The sequence below is a fragment of the Helianthus annuus genome, chromosome 5, assembly GCF_002127325.2.
Source record: "Helianthus annuus cultivar XRQ/B chromosome 5, HanXRQr2.0-SUNRISE, whole genome shotgun sequence".
Lineage (NCBI taxonomy): Eukaryota > Viridiplantae > Streptophyta > Magnoliopsida > Asterales > Asteraceae > Helianthus > Helianthus annuus.
The window spans coordinates 140344796-140368531 of record NC_035437.2 but is presented as its reverse complement, the minus strand read 5'-3'; the positions used below and the strand labels follow the sequence as shown (position 1 = coordinate 140368531).

Genomic DNA, 23736 nt, shown 5'->3' with positions numbered 1-23736 from the left:
CTAAACATATCAAACTCCTTTTTCAGCAGAGATATTTTGTTCTTCTTGATATCTTTTCCTCCTTCAGCTTTCACTTTTAATGCTTCCCAAATTGACTTAGAAGTTTCACCATACTGAAGCAGTGAAAATATATCCTCTCTGATAGACTGTTGAAGAAGTGTCTTCATTCTCAGCTCTGCTGAATGTTCTTTCTTGTCATCCGCTGTGAAATCTTTCAGATTAATCAACTCACGTCTATCATTTCTTGGTTTGTTGTATCCCAGCGTCAAACAAATCCAACTATCATATGCATATGCTTGAACCCAATTCTCAAATCTTTCATACCACCAGTGATAATCTTCAATATTCATGAGCTTTGGTGGTCTTTGATGATTCCCGTACACATTATCATAACTCAAGCTTTCCGATATCACTTTTGTAGCATTCTTTGGAGTAATTGGTACATCTTCCGAAGTAAATGCATTGTAAAATGTGTTATAAAACTCTTCTCCAAAATCTGACATCTTTAATCACTTGAAAACAATGACCTGGAAGCAAAACAAGCAGATTCAATTAGTTCAAACAATATCAAGGAAATTGAAATACACTAACTCTCGATGTCGTGTAATAATCTTGACACTTGAATGAAAACCAGACTGATCGAACAAGCGAAAACCAATTTTGACAAATAAACGAGCCAATTGTTTGACAAATGAGCGAACTAAGAAATGTCACCAAAAGCGATTCAAAAAGAATCCTTTGAGCGAACCAAATGATGTTCAATCGAGCGGATCAAGAACTGTTCGTTCAAGCGGACTGTCTTTCGAGCGATCCAATAATTGTCAAATAAGCGGACCAGAAATGTTCAAATGAGCGGTTCAGGACCAAACGTGTACGATAAGCGGTCCAAGAATGTCCGAAAAAGCGATCCAGACACTAATTTTGAGCAAACCAGGAACAAAATTGTACGAATAAGCGGTCCAAGATGTGTCCTAAAGGCGGTTCATGATGATGTCATATGATCGATCCATACTTCGAACATGTTTTGACCTGTTTTTAGATTGAATTTAAGTCTGAAACTTTCTAGGGTTTATTATTGTCCAATAATACACGTCCTGTGAAAAATTCGTCCAATTTTAACCGTGGAAACTTGTCTAGATTGAAAAAGAAGGTGTAGAAGACAGAAAACGGATCAAGTTTGAGCTGAACTCTTCCTCCTGAGCTCTGATACCACTTGTAGGATCGTCGTTGACCCTGAATGAGTCGATCAGAAGAGTCGTTTTCCAATTCAAAGGCGGAATCAGTGAATTAGACGCTCAAACTAAATATAATGCTTCACTTTATTGATTTTAGCAATGTTTACAACCTGGAAGCAATTCGGCAGCACTTTGTTACAAATTCCGAGCCGTTACAAATGAAATAACCAGTCACCTATTTATAGTGTTCTGGAACCACTTATACGAACATGACATAAAAGCGGTCCAAGAAGTTGTGTGGGTCGCTTTTATGGACAATGTCCATATAAGCGGTCCAACATGCTAATTAACCACTTCTCGTTTCTCGAACCTCGTGCACTGGTTATTCTAAACTATCCTATCCTATAACATGATACAAGACGAAGTCAATAGACGTAATGCACCAACAAGCGGGATCTAATAAAAAGAGTTTTAGACATCATAGGCGTTAAGCTTGAGGAGTTGCAAATTCCTTAGCCTTCATTCTAGCTGACCCGAATTCCTAGCCTATTATAAGGTTCGGCACCTACGGTTCAGTCTTTTGAAAATACGTCAGCTTTCGCTGGTAAAGACAATTAACTGACTCGTTTTGAAAACAATTTTTCAAAAATGGTTTTATACATAGAGAAAACCCGTAGATAATCATTTAATATTTCTTGGGATTTTATCTTGTCACCAGATTTACATACTTGTCATATAATGGAACCCATAGATCAGAGCCGGTCATTTTCAGTGCTATAATGATTAAGGGTACACACCAAAGTTGAATAAACGTGTCTTACAGTCGGCATGCCTACCTTTGCACGCTATTCCGTATGGCCATAATAGTTAATGAGTGGGGACGCCTGGACACGGTACCAATAACCCCCAATTGTTTCAGTTATCAAGTAAAACGAATTAAACCGGGTTCTTACATTTATGAGCAATCATAGGCGGCTCATTTATGTAATACCCGCTAGAAGTGGCATATTCACCATACCCCAAGTTTAAAAACAAAATAAGTTAAGAGTATTTACCTTTTGCTAGCTTCCAATCAAATATGATTATAATTTAGCAAAAGCCGCAAGTAAAAATATTTTTAATCCAAGTCCGATTATCGGGGGGGTTCTATAGTCTGGAATAAATAGAATTATTTATCTGCTAGAATGTATATGAGTCAAAAGATAGTTCCTTTAAACATTGTGACACTTCGGGTTTTCCCGAACAACTTTATTGAATTATACGGATATGCTAATCGAAAATCTATAATTAATGTGAAATTATTAAGTCATACATTGTGTGTTATGTGTATTATGTGTAATATGTGAAATAATATAAATATGTGCAATACATGTGAACCGAAACAACACGGTTCCGACTCGAGACCACCCGGTCTCGACTCAGGACCCCCTTTCGCTGATAAGTGGGCTGCACCCACATACGTGAGCTGGCCCAACCACCGAGCCCACTCGAGGTGGTGGAGTATGCGGTGAGTGAGGGCATAAAACCCTTAAACCTAGCCGACATTCCCCTATTTTGGGCAAGCAATCATCACCTCCAAATCCCCAAACACACACACACACACACTCTCTCTCTCATCCACTCTCTCTCTAACAAACCCTAAAGCTCTCCTCTCGAATCCAACCAACGACAGCTAGGACCCTCGGATCAGCTCGTGTTCATCACTCGGGGGTTCCTTTTCATCAATCCTACACACCCCCACACTTCTGATTACAAATCGGTTAGTACAATATTTTTTATAAGGATTTTGTGTGATTATAGATGCATGATAAGGGTACTAGCTTGATGACTACATTGTGTGTTGAATGATATGAATGGTAAAACTGTTTTTGATGGCTTTATGCTTATGTAGGATAGAAGTGTCTAGTTGTTTGATGATTGACAATGTATCTTTTATGATAATATGTGGACTATTATGATGAGTTAAAGCTGTTCGATGAAATCCGATTCATGTTAAGGTTTTTGTATGATGCAAACATGATTTAGGATGAGAAGTATTGGTTTTTCATATGATAAATGCAAACTGCTAGGCCATTTGGTGATAACTTCAAGTCTGGAACAACAACCTATTTTGAATATGATGTTATGTTTATGTGGTTGATGAAACAATGATGGATATTATTATGTTTTGGACAGTTTTTATAAAAATGTTGAAAGCCCTAATGATGAACTACTTGAAGATGTTATGAATATTTGAAATCTGTTGTTTTGATCCGATTTAATATGTGTACGATATAGGAAACATGTTAATGAAATGTGGTTGGTTCGTACAATCCGGGTAAGGTTCTAGAAAGATTCCATCAGTGGTTGCGAGTCGAGATCATGTGGTTTCGACTCGAGACCACTCAGTGACCACTCAAAACTAGACAACACACAATAGGGGACTCGAGACCGAGCAGGTTGCGACTCGAGATCTCCTGATCTCGACTCAAAGCCTGACTCGAGACCTCAGGGTTGCGAATCAAAAATGCACAACTCGAGACTATCTAGTTGCGACTCGAAACCGCTGATTTAGAGTCGAGACTACATGGTTTCGACTGGTCTGATTCCTTAGTCATTGGGCCAACAATTAATTGGGCCACACAGTTGAATGCTGTGGACTACATGTTAGCTGTTACTGTTTACTGTTCACATGCTAAATTAGGCCCAAAAACCTTGTATGATGTCTTGACATGCATGCTATGTGTTAGATACGTGTAGGATATACGTGAATTATTTGTACCCAAACCTGACCTATACTGGTAACCATATTTGGACATGGTTGACCAGCATACCTGACCAAGTAAACTGTCTGCCGAGCAAACCGAGGTGAGTTCACAACTTTTTTCTAAAAGCATGCGTTCCTGGTGGTTGGGAAAAGGAACGAACAACGCTATCTCCCTGTGTGGGATACAAACAACGCTACCTCCTTGTGTGGGGTACAAACATACTTTTCTCCCCTTGTGCGGGACACACAGTTAATCACTATTTATATTTGATGCAACAAGTGTACTAAACGAAACTCTATCACGGAAGTCCCCACTTACATATGTCGATTAGTCGTCGGGGCCTGGCGAACGGGTTATTAGTTGATAGCGCTATTTAGGTCTCACCAGCCTCACACCGTGCTTGGATAGGGTCGGTCGTGAACTAATAGACTCTTGCAAACCGTCAATGATGATAGACATTAACAAACGGGGCACACTACGGAATCGTACGGTCGCAAGGATTCGGTATAACGTAGTTTAGTAGCTTACATATGGGGTAGCTCCCCATGGCATGATATAAATGAATAACTTAATTAAACAAGTTTTTGGAAATTAAAACTGGACAAACCCGTGAACTCGCCAACTTTATGTTGACACCCTACTACATGCTTTGCAGGTACACAGTGACTTAGGAGCTTGCAGTTTGGGGAAGTGTAGTGGACGTCTTAACCCGTGTGTTGGGTTCTTTAATAATCATGAACTTTGAACTTGTGTTGGAACCACTTTACTTATGCTTCCGCTCTTTACTTAAAACTGCTTTGGACTTAGAAACTTTGGACTTTAACTTTAAATTGTCACTAATCGTATTGGTTTGATGAAACTATTTTGCTATTACTATAATGATTCAATATGATTGGTGGTTGGATCCTGGTCAGTCACATGCCTCGCGTAGTACTCCGCATGTGGATTTTGAGGTGTGACAGACATGACCCGTTACTTAAGAATAGATTCGCGAGATTAAGCGTAGATCAGATAGAATGTGGTTTATACCTATCCGAGTGCAATGCCTCATTGGATAAATGTTATTTAACCAAGCATTCTGATTTGGAGTGGTTTTGAAATGTTTAGACCCGTTACGCCTAAATTATATGAACTAGGTTCATATAACTAGTTATGCGCGTAAAAGCGGGTTCGGAAGGTCGGTCGGGTCTTATGACAATTCCAAGGTGTCAAAACACATTTTATAACATTTATACATTCTGTTTTAAATTCAGAATGTTATCTACCTGGTTTGAAAATCGTTTCTATAGCCTTTAGGATGGAAAGGGCATAATCATCCTTTTTAAAATATAAATACTAGACTTATCATTTAACCTACCAATTAACATGACCAAGGGGTATAACTTCAAAGGGTTATACCTTATACTAATATGGTCATAATATCAGTTCTAAACAAGTCCTAACGTTGACCAAACGGGTCAGAATTAAAAGTCAAAGCAAAAGTCAAACTTCTTGACTTTCGATATTGAATTGAGCTCTATACAAGAAATGACGAGTTAGACATGTTTAGACATGTCCTAATATGTTTTATAAACTGATATGATGTCAAAACTTAAGGTTTTAATAGTTAGAAACTTGATTAGCGTAATTTGGAAAGTTTACTTTTCTTACCTTTTATTTAATATAAAATCGACTTGTCATTTCGCCTAATTAACGTGATCATTAGGAGGTATAATCTCAGTGGATTATAACCTTCATTATTATGATCATGTAGCCATGTTCGAATCGAACATTGGCTTGACCATAATGGTCATAACCGAAAAATAGAAAGTCAAACTGTTTGACTTTCGGCTAACAACTAGCCTAGTAAAATGAAATAGACTAAGGAGAGCACTTACTAGTGTTGAAGAACACTTTCAGAACTCAGTAGGAGGCTTTCAAGTACTGGAAACAAGCTCCAAGGAAGATTAGAGATATGAATGAGAAAGGTGCAAGAAAAATGGGTGCAACTATGGAGCTATTTATAGTTGAATCAAGTTCCTAAGATGATGCCAAGTGTTGGCCATCATTTCCAGATGTTAACATGTGTGTTATGATGTGTAAGAACCAGAGAAAATGGTAGCAAAATGGAGCAAGGTGGCAAAATTGGCAGCCAAGGCAGCTAGCTGCCAAGAAGATGTCTTTAGCATCATTTTACGGACCGTAAGGAACTTAGGCGCACAAACTAGTTTAAACCCTTGCGAACCGTAAGGGCTAAGCCTTGCGGTCCATAAGGGACCTCCAGAAACCATAATTTGAGATTTTTACATTTAGGTCCTTGGACTTTGATTCTTTCGCCATTTGGCATAAATAGCCCCTCTCCTTCCTAGAGTCGGGATCAGTCGGAGATACGTGACACGTTTCAATGTACGTACAGTATGGATCCTTCCTCCTTCCACATAGTTGGGATTAGTCGGAGGATTGGACATGTATCGTTACATAATTGAACGATAAATTTCCCTCTCCTTAGTTGGAGATTCGGGACACGTGTTGTCGCACAATTGGACGAAAATTTTACAGGTGTTACATCCTCACCCCTTAAAGGAAATCTCGTCCTCGAGATTTATTCAAACTAATACGGCTATTCCCGTTTCATTTCAGATTTCAACCTCTCAAGTGTATTCTGGGCCACAATGGGAATCCCATTTTACTTTGACGAGGGAAACTTGTTTTGTCAGACCCTTGCTTTGCGGAAGCGTGGTTAATTTGGTGTGACTTCTTAATACCATAGCTTAATCATAACAAAGCTATATGAAAATAAAACCATGCAAGATCATCCATTGATTTAAGTTTTAAAACATAAGTAACACAACATTGTCTTAAGGCGTTGACTCATGCAACGGACACTACAACCTAACAACATAAAAACATTGTTCGAAAGACACAAACACCAACATGAAATAAACACAGTTTAAGGACTGTGACTCGTCCAGGTAAAAGTCACATCCCCTAAACTTGGATGACCTCGAAACTCTTATGCAGCGGGAAAACGTAGCATACCGCGCCAGATCTTTAGTTCCCTGAAATACATGTAAGTTGGAAAAATCAACAAAAATTGTTGAGCGAGTTCATGTGTAAGTGAGTAATAAAACCTTTGTAAGTATAAAATCCTCGTATGTAGCAAATAAGGAAAAAGAGATCACCAATGGTTTGCAAGGCCATTGATATGTGTGAAGTGCAAGTAGGAAGACTCAAACCTAGCGGATTTTGCGTTGGGTACAAAGTCACCCCGAGGTCCGTTATGCTGGGCCTGGGGCTGGGCTCGCTACACCCAGATAGATCTACCGTTACTGTCCCTCGGTCCTACAATGAGGATTAATGGCCTCAAGTTGCGCCTACCCACTCACATGATCTACGTAGTAACCCTCCTTACGCTAACCATACCATGTAAAAAGTACTTGTAATCATAGTAACATGTATTTCACCCCCACAGTTTTAAAAAACTGAAAACAGTTAAGAGAAAAGGGGGACATGAACTCACAGTGGTGCGTCTCTATCAAGTAAATCTCCTGATCAATCTGCTGTGCGACGACCTACACGTACTAACTTCTATTAGACGGACGGCCGTGCCTTAGCTTAAGGTTTAATGTCTTTTGGGAAATAGTTAGGCAACTATTTCATGTTTACACTTCGTAATTATTTGGTAAATACATTCCTTCCCAAGGATAGGGGTTTTAATACATGTGCGTTTCTGTATCTTCGGAATATATTATTAAGTCTCACTTAATATATATTTTAATTCTAACTCCAAAATATTAATATTTTTCCCAAAAATATTATATTTTATTTCACATAATTTTTCCAAAGTAATATCCTTGTCAAAATACATATTTATGTGTATTTTCTGAAAATACGTAAGTTACGGATAAAGATCGGGTGGTAATAATTACACCGTTGTAACTTAATATTTATTGTGAAGGCGTTCGTATTATTTTGGAATCATTAACATTCGGTAATATTATTTTTACCCTAAAAATAATATTTGTATGGTTCACAAAACAATCATAAAAATTTACACAAGTGTTGTTATGAAATATATATACTATATATATATTTGTCACGTTTTACTTTGTGAAAATCCCACCTCCGACACTAGAAATGTTGTAAATAAAATCGTGGCGAAATTTACATTTTTGAAAACAAGTTAAAAATATATTCATAACACTTGTGATGAAAATATTTCCAAGTGTTAGGTTTTTGGAAAAATTTTGCCAGAGTTTCCCCTGTAACTGGAGGTGGCCACGCTTTCAATCGTATCATTTTCTTTTAAAATTCAAATCAACAATTTTCTCAATCAACAATAAACAATATTCAAACCATCAAACTAGTCAAAATAGATATAAATCGCAAAAAACACATGAACTTGTGGTTTATCTAAAATACGTAGTAACTTTCCATTACTTTTAGTGGATCTTTGTATAAATCAATCTGGTTTCTTGAAAGTCTCGTTTTTAAAGAAAATACATTTCCACATCTTCTTGTCAAAATTTACAAAAAATAGTTCTTTTGTCAAAACTTTGTGTTACACAAGTGTCTTCACACTTGTGTGTTCCCAAAAATCACCTTTATTTAGTAAAGATCCGGTTTAGAAAACCTGATTTCACTTGACACTTGGTTCTTCGAAAATACCACTTGTAGATCCGTAGATCTACTAGTTTACAACTCCATTTCATAAGAAAAATTGTTTTTACACAAGTTCATGTTTAATAGTAGTAGTGTTCTTCATCTAGCCACTTTCACATGTTAACATACTCTAGGTCATGTTACATGAACATGACTTAGCCAGGTTAGATGACGATCCGAGCTACTACTAACATAGATCAACACTAAATAATCACAACAAAACAAGTCTTACAAGTTTTACACAACTCTATAGCTTTTATCCAACATGTTCATTCTTTTACAAGACTTTTAGTATGTCATCTTGTATGTTCATGATTTTTAACCGACAAAGTTCATTTTAACCACTTTAGAATAGATCAAGAAGGCGTTTATAGTCACTTACTACTAGCTCGAGGCTAGGGAAGAAACTAGTCGGAAATCAAGTGGATAAAAGCAATGTAGCGAGGTCCTTCGCAATCCGAGTGCACCGGGCTTCCTTATGCGCGATCCTTAACCCTTGTAGATGTATGGAATGGCTTGATCAAAATCGAAAGGTGGGTGTGTCTGTGCTTGTGTCTTCGGCCGAGAATCAAAGAGAGGGGAGAGAGAGTGATTTTGTGTAATGTGTGGTGAAGGTTATGGTGGGTTAATGATGTTACTTATAGACAATTCTTGCATCATTGTCCAACGGATTTTGTGTTAACTAGATATTAGGCAAAGTAGGATTAAAATAATCAACAAAGGACCAGGGGTGTCCCCTTGGGGATGATTTCGTTGGGGGGGGGGGGGGTGGGGGGTATTCGGTTCCATTTCAACTAAATGGTTAGACATAGTTAGATAATTAGGAGGTTAACCCGGTTACTAGCATGTAGTAAGTTGTGACGGGTGTTAGGGTATTCGAGGACCCCAACAGGCTTAAACAAAGAAAAAACAGTGTTGATGGCAATATTTTTATGTTCCGGGTATAGTCCGGTTGTTCGGTTGGACAGGGATCCGTTAAAGTGCTTAACAAAGCTTTAAAGTGTCGTTAATACTATTTTTAGTGACACGGTTTATTCCCGACACTTTGGAAAGTGTCTAGTAATGTTTTTCTCATGATTTGACACTTTATTAGTTGGCTAAATGCTGAATTTTTATTTAAAGTGCTGAATTTTATACTTAGAGTACGTTTTAGGCACATCCGGTCACTATAACTTATACCTAGTGACGCAGTTCTACAACCCTCATTTGCCTACACTCTCTACTGGTGTAGTAAACTATCTCTGGCTCATACAGGCCTTAGAGGCAGTGCCTGCCTGATGCTGGCTATAACAGCATGTTAAATGGGTTATTCGTTCATTATGCTACTGTGCTTTTGTGCATCAAGGTTGTCACTAAAGTTTTGTATGTAAATAATGGAGTGACAGCAAATAAAGTATGATGCAAGTATGTACATGTATCAGTATTCAAGTAGCAGTTTATCCATAATTGTAAGCAAGCACAGTAATTAAGCAGTAATTAAATATTAGTTTAAGTCGTATGGATACCTGATTTGGTGAGGGTTGTCACATTCTCCCCCCGTTAGAAAAATTTCGTCCCGAAATTTTAAGTTCTGCTTCTAAATGCAGGGTTCTTGGGAAATAAGTGGGGGTACTGTTCTTTCATTCGGTCCTCACGTTCCCAGGTGTATTCTGGACCGTGTCTTGCATTCCATCGGACTTTGACGAGCTTAACACTGCTCCGGCGGGTCTTGTTCACTTTCCAATCTGTAACCTCAACTGGTTCTTTGACAAAATGGAGCGTGTCGTCAATATGAATCTTGTCTGTGGGAATGACAACAGTATCTTGAGTTGGATTCTTCTTCAAATTTGATACATGAAATGTATCGTGAACGCCATTCAGTTCAGCAGGTAAGTCCAGCTTGTAGGCTACTAACCCAATTCTCTCCAAAATTCTGAACGGACCAATATACCGCGGATTCAACTTTCCACGCTTTCCGAAGCGTGCCACACCCTTCTAGGGTGATACTTTCAACAAAACCATATCACCTACCTCAAACTCTAGAGGTTTCCTTCTTCGATCCGCATAACATTTTTGACGATCACGAGCCGCCTTGATGTGATCTCGGATCTGTGCAATCTTATCTGTGGTTTCCTGGACCACATCAGGACCAACCAATTGTTTATCTCCTGCATCAGACCAATAAAGCGGTGATCTGCACTTGCGGCCATATAAAGCTTCAAATGGCGCGGCACCAATACTGGTGTGGTAGCTGTTGTTGTATGAAAATTCGACCAATGACAAATGCTTATCCCAGCTACCGCCCAAATCCATAACACATGCTCTCAGCATATCTTCCAACGTTTGAATCGTCCGTTCGCTTTGTCCGTCGGTCTGCGGGTGAAATGCAGTGCTCAAATTCAGTTGCGAGCCAAAAGCTTCTTGGAAGGATTGCCATATCCTTGATACGAACCTTCCGTCTCTATCAGAGATGATCGAGAGAGGTACTCCATGGCGTGTAACAATTTCTCTCATGTAAATTTCAGCCAATTTGCTCGTATTATCCTTCTCCCTGATAGGTAAGAAGTACGCAGACCTTGTTAATCGGTCACTATTACCAAAATAGTGTCATGACCTCTTGGCGTTCTTGGCAACTTCGTAATAAAATCCATGGAGATTTGTTCCCATTTCCACTTGGGAATCTCAGGTTGTTGCAAAAGTCCTGAAGGCTTCTAGTATTCCGCTTTCACTTTAGCGCATGATAAACATTTGCTCACATAAACAGCAACATCGTCTTTCATCCTAGGCCACCAATAGTAATCCTTAAGATCTTGGTACATCTTATCCGCTCCTGGATGGATAGAGTACCGCGATTTGTGTGCCTCATCAAAAATAACTTTCCTCAAACCTCCAAACAGAGGAACCCAAATCCTTTTCATAAAACATAACGTTCCTTCCTCGTTTGGCACCAATTGCTTCTCCACCCCACGGAGATATTCTTCTTCAAGGTTTCTTTTCTTAAGAGCTTCTTTCTGCGCGCCACGAATGCGCAAGGAAAGATCGGTTTGGATAATCATTTCTAAAGCCCTAACCCTTATGGGCTTGATCCTTTCTTTTCGACTTAGGGCGTCGGCGACCACATTCGCCTTCCCTGGATGATACTTTATCTCGCAGTCGTAATCGTTCAACAACTCAACCCATCTTCTCTGTCTCATATTCAACTCCTTCTGGTTGAATATGCGTTGTAGGCTCTTATGATCTGTGAAGATTGTACACTTTGTACCATATAGGTAGTGTCTCCAGATCTTTAACGCAAATATCACTGCGCCGAGTTCCAAATCATGTGTGGTATAGTTCTTTCATGCACTTTCAATTGGCGGGACGCGTAAGCTATAACTTTTTGGCATTGCATCAACACGCAACCCAATCCTTAACGCGAGGCGTCACAGTATACCACGAAATTCTCGGTACCTTCTGGTAGTGCTAAGATTGGCGCATTGCAGAGCTTATCTTTCAATAGCTGGAACGCTTCTTCCTATTTGATTCCCCAATCAAACTTCTTATCTTTTTGCGTGAGGAGCGTCAATGGTTGAGCGATCTTTGAAAAATCCTCAATGAACCTTCGATAGTAGCTAGCCAAACCCAAGAATTGTCGAATCTCGGTTGGCGTCTTTGGCGTCTCCCAATTCTTGATTGCTTCGATCTTGGTGGGATCCACATGAATCCCATCTCCATTTACTACATGTCCAAGGAATTGGACTTCACGTAGCCAAAACTCGCACTTAGAGAATTTGGCATACAACTGTTCCTTCTTCAGCAGCTCCAAAATAGCTCTTAGATGTTGTTCGTGCTCAGCCTTTGTCTTTGAATAAATCAAAATATCGTCGATAAACACAATCACGAAATTATCCAAGTACGGCTTGCAAACTGTGTTCATTAGATCCATGAAAACTGCAGGCGCGTTTGTCAACCCAAACGGCATAACTAGGAACTCGTAGTGTCCATAACGAGTTTTGAAGGCTGTCTTCGGGATACTTTCCTCTTGTATCCTTAACTGATGGTATCCAGATCGCAAATCGATCTTTGAATAAAAGCTTGAACCTTGCAGTTGGTCGAATAGATCATCGATCCTTGGCAGAGGGTATCTATTCTTGATCGTCAGCTTATTCAACTCCCGGTAGTCGATACACATTCGAAAACTACCGTCCTTGTTCTTGACAAACAGGACCGGAGCTCCCCAAGTCGAGAAGCTTGGTCGGATAAATCCTTTGTCTAGCAACTCTTGAAGTTGTGTCGACAATTCCTGCATCTCAGATGGGGCAAGTCGATAAGGTGCCTTAGCCATAGGCGCGACGCCTGGAACTAAGTCGATGCGAAACTCTACTTGCCTCTGAGGTGGCAATCCAGGCAAGTCCTCTGGGAAGACTTCTGGATATTCCCTCACGATAGGGATGTCTTCGATTTTCGGCTCAGCAGCTTTCTTGTCTACAATGTGTGCCAGGAAGGTAGCACATCCCTTTTGCAAACACTTACGCGCTTTCAGGCAGCTGATAATTCTTAAAGGCGTATCACGCTTCTCTCCATGAACCACAATTGTTTCACCATCTTCGGTTGGGATGCGAACGACCTTTTCGTGACAAATAATTTCTGCCTTGTTGCTTGATAACCAATCCATCCCTACTACCACGTCGAAGCTTCCCAACTGGACTGGTAGTAGATTCAAAGCAAACTCCCGCTCTCCCAACTCGATCACACAACCTCTGACCACTTCATTGGCTTCTACTAACTTTCCATTAGCCAATTCGATTGAGTAGGGAATATCTAACTTACTAGCGACTAACCCAAGCATATTCTTAAACTCTAACGATACGAAGCTATAATCGGCACCAGTATCAAATAAAACGGATGCAAGGCGTTGGTTTACAGGGAACGTACCAGTAACGACATTGGGATCCTGGCGCGCTTCCCTTGCTTCGATATTGAAGATTCTTCCACGGGCTTGATTCAATTCTGGGCAGTTCCTCTTATAGTGCCCAATATCACCACAGTTAAAGCATCCTGGTCTTCGCCCGTTTCCTCCTCCATTTCCAGCTTGATTATTGTTGTTTCGGTTCGCATTTCTAGTACCAACTTGATTTGCGTTGTTTCCACGATTCCCATTTCCTCCATTGTCTCCTTGTGGGCGGTTTCCATTTCCACCCCGGTTATTGTTTCTATTTCCAAATCCTCCTTGGCCTCCCCGGCCAATAGTAGCCCAACAAGAATCCTTCGAGTGACCAGTTTTCCCACACGCTTCACATACTTATAAACCACATCGGCCTGAGTGGTGACGCTGGCAGGTGTTGCATTTGGGATGGGTACCCATATATCCCTTTCCTTTCCTTCCAGTACCAGCTGTAACTTGAGCTGGCGTGCTTGACTCTCCTTTCTTAACAACCCCACTGGTGCCTTGTTTGAAGTTCGAGAATTTTCTTTTGTTACCCCCGGACGACTCGACATGAGTCTCCTTTTTCTTTGGCTTATTGTCAGAAAACTTGTTTAGGCGGATAGCCTCCTCAGTGAGAGCCACGCTCAGATCAATTGCCTCAGTAATTGTTGCCGGCTTTGAAGAAGTCACCATACTTATGATTTGAGGAGCTAAACCCCAAATGAAGCGCTCAATTCGCTTGAATTCTGGAGTGACCATATAAGGTACCACATGTGACAGGTCGTGAAACCTCTGAACATACTCTGCGATTTTCGGACCTTCCATCTTCAGGTGCCAAAATTCAGTTTCCCACTTTTGAATTTCAGCGCGAGAGCAATACTTTCGGCGCATGAGCTCTTTCAGCTCGTTCCATGTCATTGCGTATGCAGCGGCTTCTCCAAGAGTCTGTACTTGTAAATTCCACCAGGACAGGTGATGTGTGTAAAATGCAACATATAAAACACATCATTTAAGGCATAAAACTAACCCTTTTTAAGTACTAATGTTGGAAAAAGAGTGTTTTTGTCTTCCTTTTGTATTTTCAGGATGAAATGAGCTCAAAATAACAAAAGAAGCAAAAAGACCACTAATTCTACCATAAATACAAGAAAAGGAACAGAAGTAAACTGCCCGGACCCTCAACGGCACCTCCCAAGACAAAGAGAAGAGAACAGAGCCTGAACACGCCCCGTGTCCAGTGAACACGGGGGCGTGCCCAGGAAGCAGCAGAAAAGACAAACCAGTAGAAGCTTCCATTGCTCACCACGGGGCCGTGCCCAGCGGACACGGGGGCGTGTTGAAAGTACAGCAGGCGCATTAATTGTAATTCGCAATTACAATTAATGAAGAGAGAGAATGTCAGACGGGCACGGGGCCGTGTTCAGCGAACACGGGGCCGTGTCCAGCGTTCTGTTCAGCCTATAAATAGAGGAGCTTGGCTTCATTCTCTCTCATCCCTTGGCACACCACCTCTCTCACACTTCATCCACCACCCACCACCACCATAACACCATCATCCACCACCATCATCCATTGTCCATCATAGAGTGTGTGAGTCGTCTCGGGATCCAAGATTGATCGTAAGAGTTCTTGACAATCAAGGCCATGTTTGCCTAAGTCTCTTACATCACTTGGTGAAGACAAGTGTTTAGTATAATACTTTTTATTTTTAATCTTTTGCACTTTTTATTTGGTTTTGTATTAATGACTTTAATAACTAGTTACTTATGTTGAAGGTGATCTTTCCTTATCGTTTGTCCGTGGTGTCTTGGCATTATTTTACTGTCTATATAAAATAAAAGATTTTCACCATTCATATCTCCACGGTCTATATGGAGGTATGTTGGCTACCTGGTCGGGGGTTAAGGGAACGGTTTGGTAAAGGTCTTGCCCTTGTTCAGCGTTTAGAGGTCCTGCTTGGGACCTGGGTCAAATTTAGTAGGATCTCCTTCAATGCCCATAGGTATTGGATGGCGGGGATCCAAACTCTTTGACCCCCTCATAAGCTAACTACTATTAATACTATAACCCGGCTATTTAGGACTGTATCCCTGCTGACTCAGACTACTTAGCCGAGGGTAACGTCACCGCCGAAAACGGGGCCTACCATAATTTGCATTAATAACTTAATTCATTATCTTTCAATAATCCGACCCTTTAGGATTGTATCCTTGCTGACTCAAACTACTGGGTTGAGGGTAACGTCACCTCCGAAAAAGGGGCCTACTACAATAACTAAGATAATCTCTTAAACAAGTGCAAAAGTGCGAAAATAATCAAAGGTTATACTAATACACGTGTCGGATCCAAGTGATTCATCTTGTCTATCTGTTTTTATTTTATTTTACTTTTCAGCATTTAGTTAGTTTTTATTTTTCTTAGTTTAAAACATTTTTCTAACTTTTTGATTTGATTAGACGTTGAGGATAAACCGGTATTAAAAGCTCTTGTGTCCTTGGACGACCTCGGTATCTTACCAACACTATACTACGTCCACGATGGGTGCACTTGCCCATATGTGTGTTTAGTGTTAGTAAATATCGTGTTTTATAAATTTAAAACTTGGCTAAAAGTGTAAAAAGGGCTTAAATATATATCTAAAAATATAACACACTTCACGCACATCAAGTTTTTGGCGCCGCTGCCGGGGACACAAGGATTTTAAGAAAGTTAGGAATCAACGGCCTAATCATCTTTTTATTTTTCTTTAATTTTTAGGATTTTTTTTTAGATTTTTCAGCTTCTGCAGAGCTCAGCACGGGGCCGTGCCCGCTGAACACGCCCCCGTGCCCAATCATTGGAACTGGCAATCCTGTTTTATATCAGACAGTAGGCTGAACACGGGGCCGTGTCCACTCAACACGCCCCCGTGCCCAAGATTCAGTTGCTGAAAACAGAACCGTTTGATCCCGGCGGTTGGTAACTTCTGATACAAACATGAGTAATAGTGATTCTTTTTACTTTCGGCACTCTTATGGTTTGTGGTGTCAATTATGTGGAGGCGAACACGAGGAATTAAAATGTTTCTTCCTCACTTATAGGCCACACTATATAGACCCACCAATTCCTTGTAGCCTTAAGAGGGGCGAAAGTAAAAATAAACACTATTTCTCCCTCGAATGCGCCCAACCGGATATTCTAGGAGATATGCTCCTTGACGAGCTATTTCAACTAGAAGAACTACTTCTAAATTGGTCAAAAGAACTTAGGAAGGATTTCTTAGATCCATCCCAAGACGATGACCATGAGGAAATGTTGGAACCGCATTCTGACAACCTCGTTGCTCCCGAAAATACCTTTCTTCCTAGACAAGACGTGGACGATAGTCGTCCCTGTGCCGATTGTGCCATGAAGGACTCCCCATCGACCTCGTTCGGTGCATACATAGACCTGAGCGATTCGGCATACACCTTCTTTAACAAGAGCCCGGGAAAGGGTTGGACTTGTCCACCTAGAATGAAAATAGGAATTACCCTCACCGACAACCTCTTGCGTTCTCGCCTTAGTATAGGACAATTAAGGTATCTTAGGCACTTTGGGGTTGTTCCAACCAGTCAGGAGCCACCCGATATAAGTAAGCGCCTTAGAAAAGACAAAACTCCACGAGACAGCCCTCCGACACGGGGCCGTGTCCGGTCACCACGACCCCGTGTTCGCTCAGAAGATTTTCTGCTGATTCTGTCAGAATACGGACAAAATGTGTCAGGATTTTCTCTGCACACGGGGCCGTGTCCGGCGGACACGGGGCCGTGTTCAGTGTGCTGTCGTTTTCTTTAAATGCAGCCTGAATCCTGCTCATTTTTGACCACTCCACCAAGCAGAGATCCCTGGAATCTTCACATATACCATCCTAGGTAAGTACCAAAAGAAGGTTCCTAAGGACCATCTTATCTTTTCCACTTTTGTTCATTTCCTCTTCTTCCAAAAATTTTTCAAACCCTACCTCCATGGAAGCTTGGAAACCCATGATTCCAACCTTCTATGCAAGGTTTGTAGGAATTTTCGCTATGGATTCTTGTCTAAAGTTAGTTCCATAACTGTGTTTTTAAATTATCTAAGCTCATAACACGACGAAAGTATATAGAAATAATTTAAAAACCTAGAACCATTAGACAAAAATTCCTGCAGACAGTGAACACGGGGCCGTGCTCACTGAGCACGGGGCCGTGTTCGAGGTACTGTTTTGCAAAAATTTAGTTCCTCGGCTTATTTCGCAGAAAATGGCCAGCCGGAACAGCGGAGCATCTTCAAGGAATAACCGAAATGGAAGGAGATCGTCCACCGCAGAAGATTCCCTAGTAAACTACGTTTACGCTTTAAGGGAAGCCGTGGACGAATTGACAAGTGTAGAAGAAGCTTTGGTGGATCGCGTTAATCATCTAACGATAAGTTTGGAGGGCTGCCTGCAAGAAGTAAACCTTCTGCACCAAAGGATAAACCTTCTTGCTTCCCCGCCTTTGGTTCCGGTGATTACACACAGGGCGTGGAATGTGGTACCCGAGGTTATCATCCCAGCAGAATGGCACGCCTTGCACCAAGTATCGCAACCAAGGGTAGTGCAAGGAGTCCCGGTAAGCGCTCCTCCTCAAGATACCGACGAGAATGAAGCTACCTTCTACCTCCCAAGGGAGATAGAAGAATGGCTTTGAGTGAGAACCTAGGAGCCATGGGCTGAAGAATGTTTCTACATCGGGAAGCTATTTCCGAAATTTTCCTAAATAAGTAGAACCTTTATGATAACCTTATGTACCCCTTAGTTAATTAACTATAATTATGTAATCTCTCTATTAGCAATGTTATGATGGTATTTATGATTTATGGACTCATGGTGGTAATGGATGAAAAAGGGAACGAGAAAAAATGGAACCATGCAGAAGAACAGAACAAACCGACAAAAATCTCCATAACAGAAGGCTCCACACGGGCCGTGCCCAACCAACACGGCCCCGTGCTGAGCCCCCTGCAGGAAATCACCCAGTTCAGGTAACTGGACACGGGCCGTGTTCAGCGAACACGCCCCCGTGTCCAGGCTTCTGTTTCAATTCTATAATTTTTGTTACTGGCACTTGACCACGGGGCCGTGCCCGGTCAACACGGGGCCGTGTCCAGAGTGCCAGTAACACAAATCTTTGTTTTTAAACACACTTTTACATATTCTAATCAACCAAAAACTCTATTTTTGGACACATTGAGGACAATGTGTAATTTAAGTGTAGGGGGGATGCTAAAACCTTGGAATTTTGCAAAATCCTAAAACAAGCCTTACACAAAACTCTATTGGAACCGCTAAACACCCCAAATTTTTTTCAAAAACTTTTTCAATTTTTTTTATTTATTTACTTGTCTTAGTTTAAGTTGGGAATAACAAGTTATAAAAGGGTTATATTTTTACAAACTTACAACCGATAGCGTCGTGATAAAAAGAACTAACATAAGAAAATTATGAAACGGTATAACAAGTCTAGCTAAAATTCGATTATATATGCTTGGTCACATTAAAAACCCATTCCCACAAAAAAGTGAGTTTTGAGCCTTTATTGAGCATAAAAATACACATATTTAGATTAAATGCTCATTTTTCGTTTCTTGTGTGAATAGCCGCTCGGTCTTTACAAATCTAGAACTTGCCACGACGATACATTCCCGGTCCTTACCAACTTAAACCCAAGTAAGTAAATGATGGAGGCATTAGGACTAACTATTTTTCTTTCAAAACCATTATTTTTCATTTTTTTTCACCTACCCAAAATCCCCCTAGAAAACCCCTTTGAGCCTAAACCTTTCATTTCATTACCCCCAAAACAATTTTCTACCCACCAAAAACCTTTTTCATTTTTTTCACCTTTATTTTAGTGACAAACTCGGTTTTTCATAAACATACCTTTACGTGATCAAAAAAAAAAAAAAAAAAAAAAAATATATGATGAAGTCAAAAACAAACATAGCTACAAAAAGCTTGTTTGGAGAAATACTTCAAAAATAAATGTCACCAAAAATAAGGTATTTTACGAAAACCGACACTTGTTACGATTTTCGCCCTTTTTACTAACCACTAACCAACCACCCACCTTTAAACCCAAGCCTTCACCCCAAAAGACCTCTTGATATTTACAAAGGTAAAAGTTAAAAAGGAGGAGGATTGATCGCTTGGCAAGCATATGGAAAATGTAAATCCGTGCAGCTCTCGAGCGATTCACTTAAATATACACCTTCGGCCGAGTGATTGAGTGATCTCCCGTGAGGTATGTGAACTTGTATATAAATGGAATTTTAATAAGGCATGCTATGCCAAATTAAGTAGTTTATCTTATGAAAAAGTTCAAAATAAACCATGACGAATAAGATTGTAAATAAGGTAAAAATAGAACCTATACAAACCTTGGATTCCCGACACTCTAGGACAAGTTAAAAAAAAAAAAAAAAAAAAAAAAAAAAAAAAAAAATTCTCTTCTACCTATTCCATTTGGGAGTGTAAGCCACATTAAAAGAGTTTTGCTTGAGGACAAGCAAAAGTTCAAGTGTGGGGGTATTTGATGTGTGTAAAATGCAACATATAAAACACATCATTTAAGGCATAAAACTAACCCTTTTTAAGTACTAATGTTGGAAAAAGAGTGTTTTTGTCTTCCTTTTGTATTTTCAGGATGAAATGAGCTCAAAATCACAAAAGAAGCAAAAAGACCACTAATTCTACCATAAATACAAGAAAAGGAACAGAAGTAAACTGCCCGGACCCTCAACGGCACCTCCCAAGACAAAGAGAAGAGAACAGAGCCTGAACACGCCCCGTGTCCAGTGAACACGGGGGCGTGCCCAGGAAGCAGCAGAAAAGACAAACCAGTAGAAGCTTCCATTGCTCACCACGGGGCCGTGCCCAGCGGACACGGGGGCGTGTTGAAAGTACAGCAGGCGCATTAATTGTAATTCGCAATTACAATTAATGAAGAGAGAGAATGTCAGACGGGCACGGGGCCGTGTTCAGCGAACACGGGGCCGTGTCCAGCGTTCTGTTCAGCCTATAAATAGAGGAGCTTGGCTTCATTCTCTCTCATCCCTTGGCACACCACCTCTCTCACACTTCATCCACCACCCACCACCACCATAACACCATCATCCACCACCATCATCCATTGTCCATCATAGAGTGTGTGAGTCGTCTCGGGATCCAAGATTGATCGTAAGAGTTCTTGACAATCAAGGCCATGTTTGCCTAAGTCTCTTACATCACTTGGTGAAGACAAGTGTTTAGTATAATACTTTTTATTTTTAATCTTTTGCACTTTTTATTTGGTTTTGTATTAATGACTTTAATAACTAGTTACTTATGTTGAAGGTGATCTTTCCTTATCGTTTGTCCGTGGTGTCTTGGCATTATTTTACTGTCTATATAAAATAAAAGATTTTCACCATTCATATCTCCACGGTCTATATGGAGGTATGTTGGCTACCTGGTCGGGGGTTAAGGGAACGGTTTGGTAAAGGTCTTGCCCTTGTTCAGCGTTTAGAGGTCCTGCTTGGGACCTGGGTCAAATTTAGTAGGATCTCCTTCAATGCCCATAGGTATTGGATGGCGGGGATCCAAACTCTTTGACCCCCTCATAAGCTAACTACTATTAATACTATAACCCGGCTATTTAGGACTGTATCCCTGCTGACTCAGACTACTTAGCCGAGGGTAACGTCACCGCCGAAAACGGGGCCTACCATAATTTGCATTAATAACTTAATTCATTATCTTTCAATAATCCGACCCTTTAGGATTGTATCCTTGCTGACTCAAACTACTGGGTTGAGGGTAACGTCACCTCCGAAAAAGGGGCCTACTACAATAACTAAGATAATCTCTTAAACAAGTGCAAAAGTGCGAAAATAATCAAAGGTTATACTAATACACGTGTCGGATCCAAGTGATTCATCTTGTCTATCTGTTTTTATTTTATTTTACTTTTCAGCATTTAGTTAGTTTTTATTTTTCTTAGTTTAAAACATTTTTCTAACTTTTTGATTTGATTAGACGTTGAGGATAAACCGGTATTAAAAGCTCTTGTGTCCTTGGACGACCTCGGTATCTTACCAACACTATACTACGTCCACGATGGGTGCACTTGCCCATATGTGTGTTTAGTGTTAGTAAATATCGTGTTTTATAAATTTAAAACTTGGCTAAAAGTGTAAAAAGGGCTTAAATATATATCTAAAAATATAACACACTTCACGCACATCAACAGGGCTCCGTCCAAGAGTAGCCCCGAAATGTAGGTAACTTGCTGGTCTGGAGCACACTTGCTCATGCGGAGAACTGAGTCCGTCTTCTCGGCCCAACGAACAAAAGCGACAGCACCTCCGGTGTCATCAAAATTGACAGGTTTGCAGTCTAGGAACTGCTTGTAGGTGCACCCTGCACATACGTTACAACATATGAATGGCATTAGCATCCTTGCTAGTGATATCCAATTGGATCATGGTATGTCTCAATGACTTAGTATTACCATGAGGCGGATTGTTGTTGCCAGTATTGCCAGAATTACTTCCACTAGTCCCTCCTTGAGAGGCGGCGTACTGTGCGATGGCAGCTGCGATGACTTGCTGAAGCTCTGCCTTATTGGTAGGCATTCGCGTTTGACGTCTCGGCGGCATCTTCTAAACGATGTGTTTACGTGGGTCAGGCCATAGTAAAGCGTACGTATATAATGATAGTAATAGTACATAATATCTCATGTTACAATTATATCAATCACACAACATCCCATGTTATAAACATATCAATCACACAACATCCCATGTTATAAAACATAAATAATCAATCAAAACATCACATATGATGAGAATACTGCGATTACATTGCCATAAATCGAGACCACATGGTAAAGTGTACAAGTACATAACTATAACATACAACATCAACGACTAAGGGCTACATCACCCCAATCCAAAAATATATCAAATCAGTGTCAAACATCCATATACATATCAACAAAAGTCAGGATCAGAATGCAGTCTCCAAAAAGCTGTGCGGTCAGAGCAATCGCCGTCTTCTCACCAAAGTCCACCCATGCTGTACTAAAGAGCTCTACACTAATGGCGGTGGAGGAGGGGGAAAATGGGAATAGAACAAACGACGCAATTGGAGCCATTCCTCCTCCATGGCTCTCTGGGAACGCAACCAGGAAGCCATCTACTGCTCTAGTGCCCAAAGACGTGCAGCAGAGTCCGGTGACAACGGTCGAGGGGGCTGCGAAATAGCAGGGTGGGTCTGACCCTGACACTGGCACGGAGGTGGCTGAGCTCTCTCGAGCTCCTGTATACGCCGTGTGAGTGCCTCCTGCTGGACAACAAACGACATAAGAATGTCCTCATTAGAATACCCCATATGAAAAGGATGGTAGGGGTCGGATGGAGGCATGATAGGTGGTGACGTCCAAAGGAATGGCTCACTCGCTGGGGTAAAAGGTGGCACAGAAAATAGTGGAACAGGGGGAATAGCAGAAGAAAACTGTGGTATAACTGGGACAGATGTCGGCACATGGCTGAAGGGATGAGTCAAGGAACCCTCCCAAGGTCGTGCTGGAGGTGTGTACTGAGCGAATGAAAAAGGGAAATCCATGTGACGTGCATCGGTGGTATGTGGGGGAAAAGGTGGGAGCTCATCATCAGCATCAATCCACCCATTCTGGGTGTGCGCATATCGGGGATCAATATGGGTCGCGAATAGCGCATGATCGGGCTCCAAAGGAACAGGATCAGGAAGAGGAGCGACAACATCAGGCTCGGCGGGTACATCAGCGATGAGAGGGGCATCAGCCTGAGCAGCAACAACAACATGATCACCCTCCAATAGTGGAGCATCAACAGGGTGATCATCAATGGGTAGATCAGCAATCACAGGGTCAACAATGGGTACGCCAGTATGAATAGGGTCATGCTCAAACACAAGGTCAGGAGCGGCTATCGGCTCGGGGGCCATGGCAGGCTCTGGGTCATCGAACTCCATCTCAAAATCTGCGTGGTCAGCAAACGCAGGGTCAACAGGGTCAACTGGGGCAACCGGGTCCTCCATGGGCTAATCCAGGTGTATAAACTCAATGTCCTGGTCCGGATCAAACCCTGGTGGAAAGACAGGGTCGGAATCCTCATCAAGGTCGTGATCGAAGGCGTAGCTCGGGGCAGGGGCAGCAGATGATGCTCTATCAGGATCTGAGGCATGAGAATAGTGTTGCGCACCCTGAGTGTGTGATGGTGCAGAGGCCAC

General features: G+C 41.1%; 1 protein-coding gene across 1 annotated transcript; it reads right to left on the bottom strand.

Annotated features, from left to right (window-relative positions):
• Window positions 1–505: 505 nt before the first annotated feature.
• Window positions 506–23544, bottom strand: LOC110943695 (extensin-like). Its single transcript, XM_022185430.1, has 2 exons — window positions 22853–23544; window positions 506–527 (listed from the first exon to the last, which is right to left on the bottom strand). The coding sequence occupies exons 1-2, from the start codon at window positions 23542–23544 to the stop codon at window positions 506–508; spliced, it is 714 nt and encodes a 237-aa protein (XP_022041122.1).
• Window positions 23545–23736: the final 192 nt, after the last annotated feature.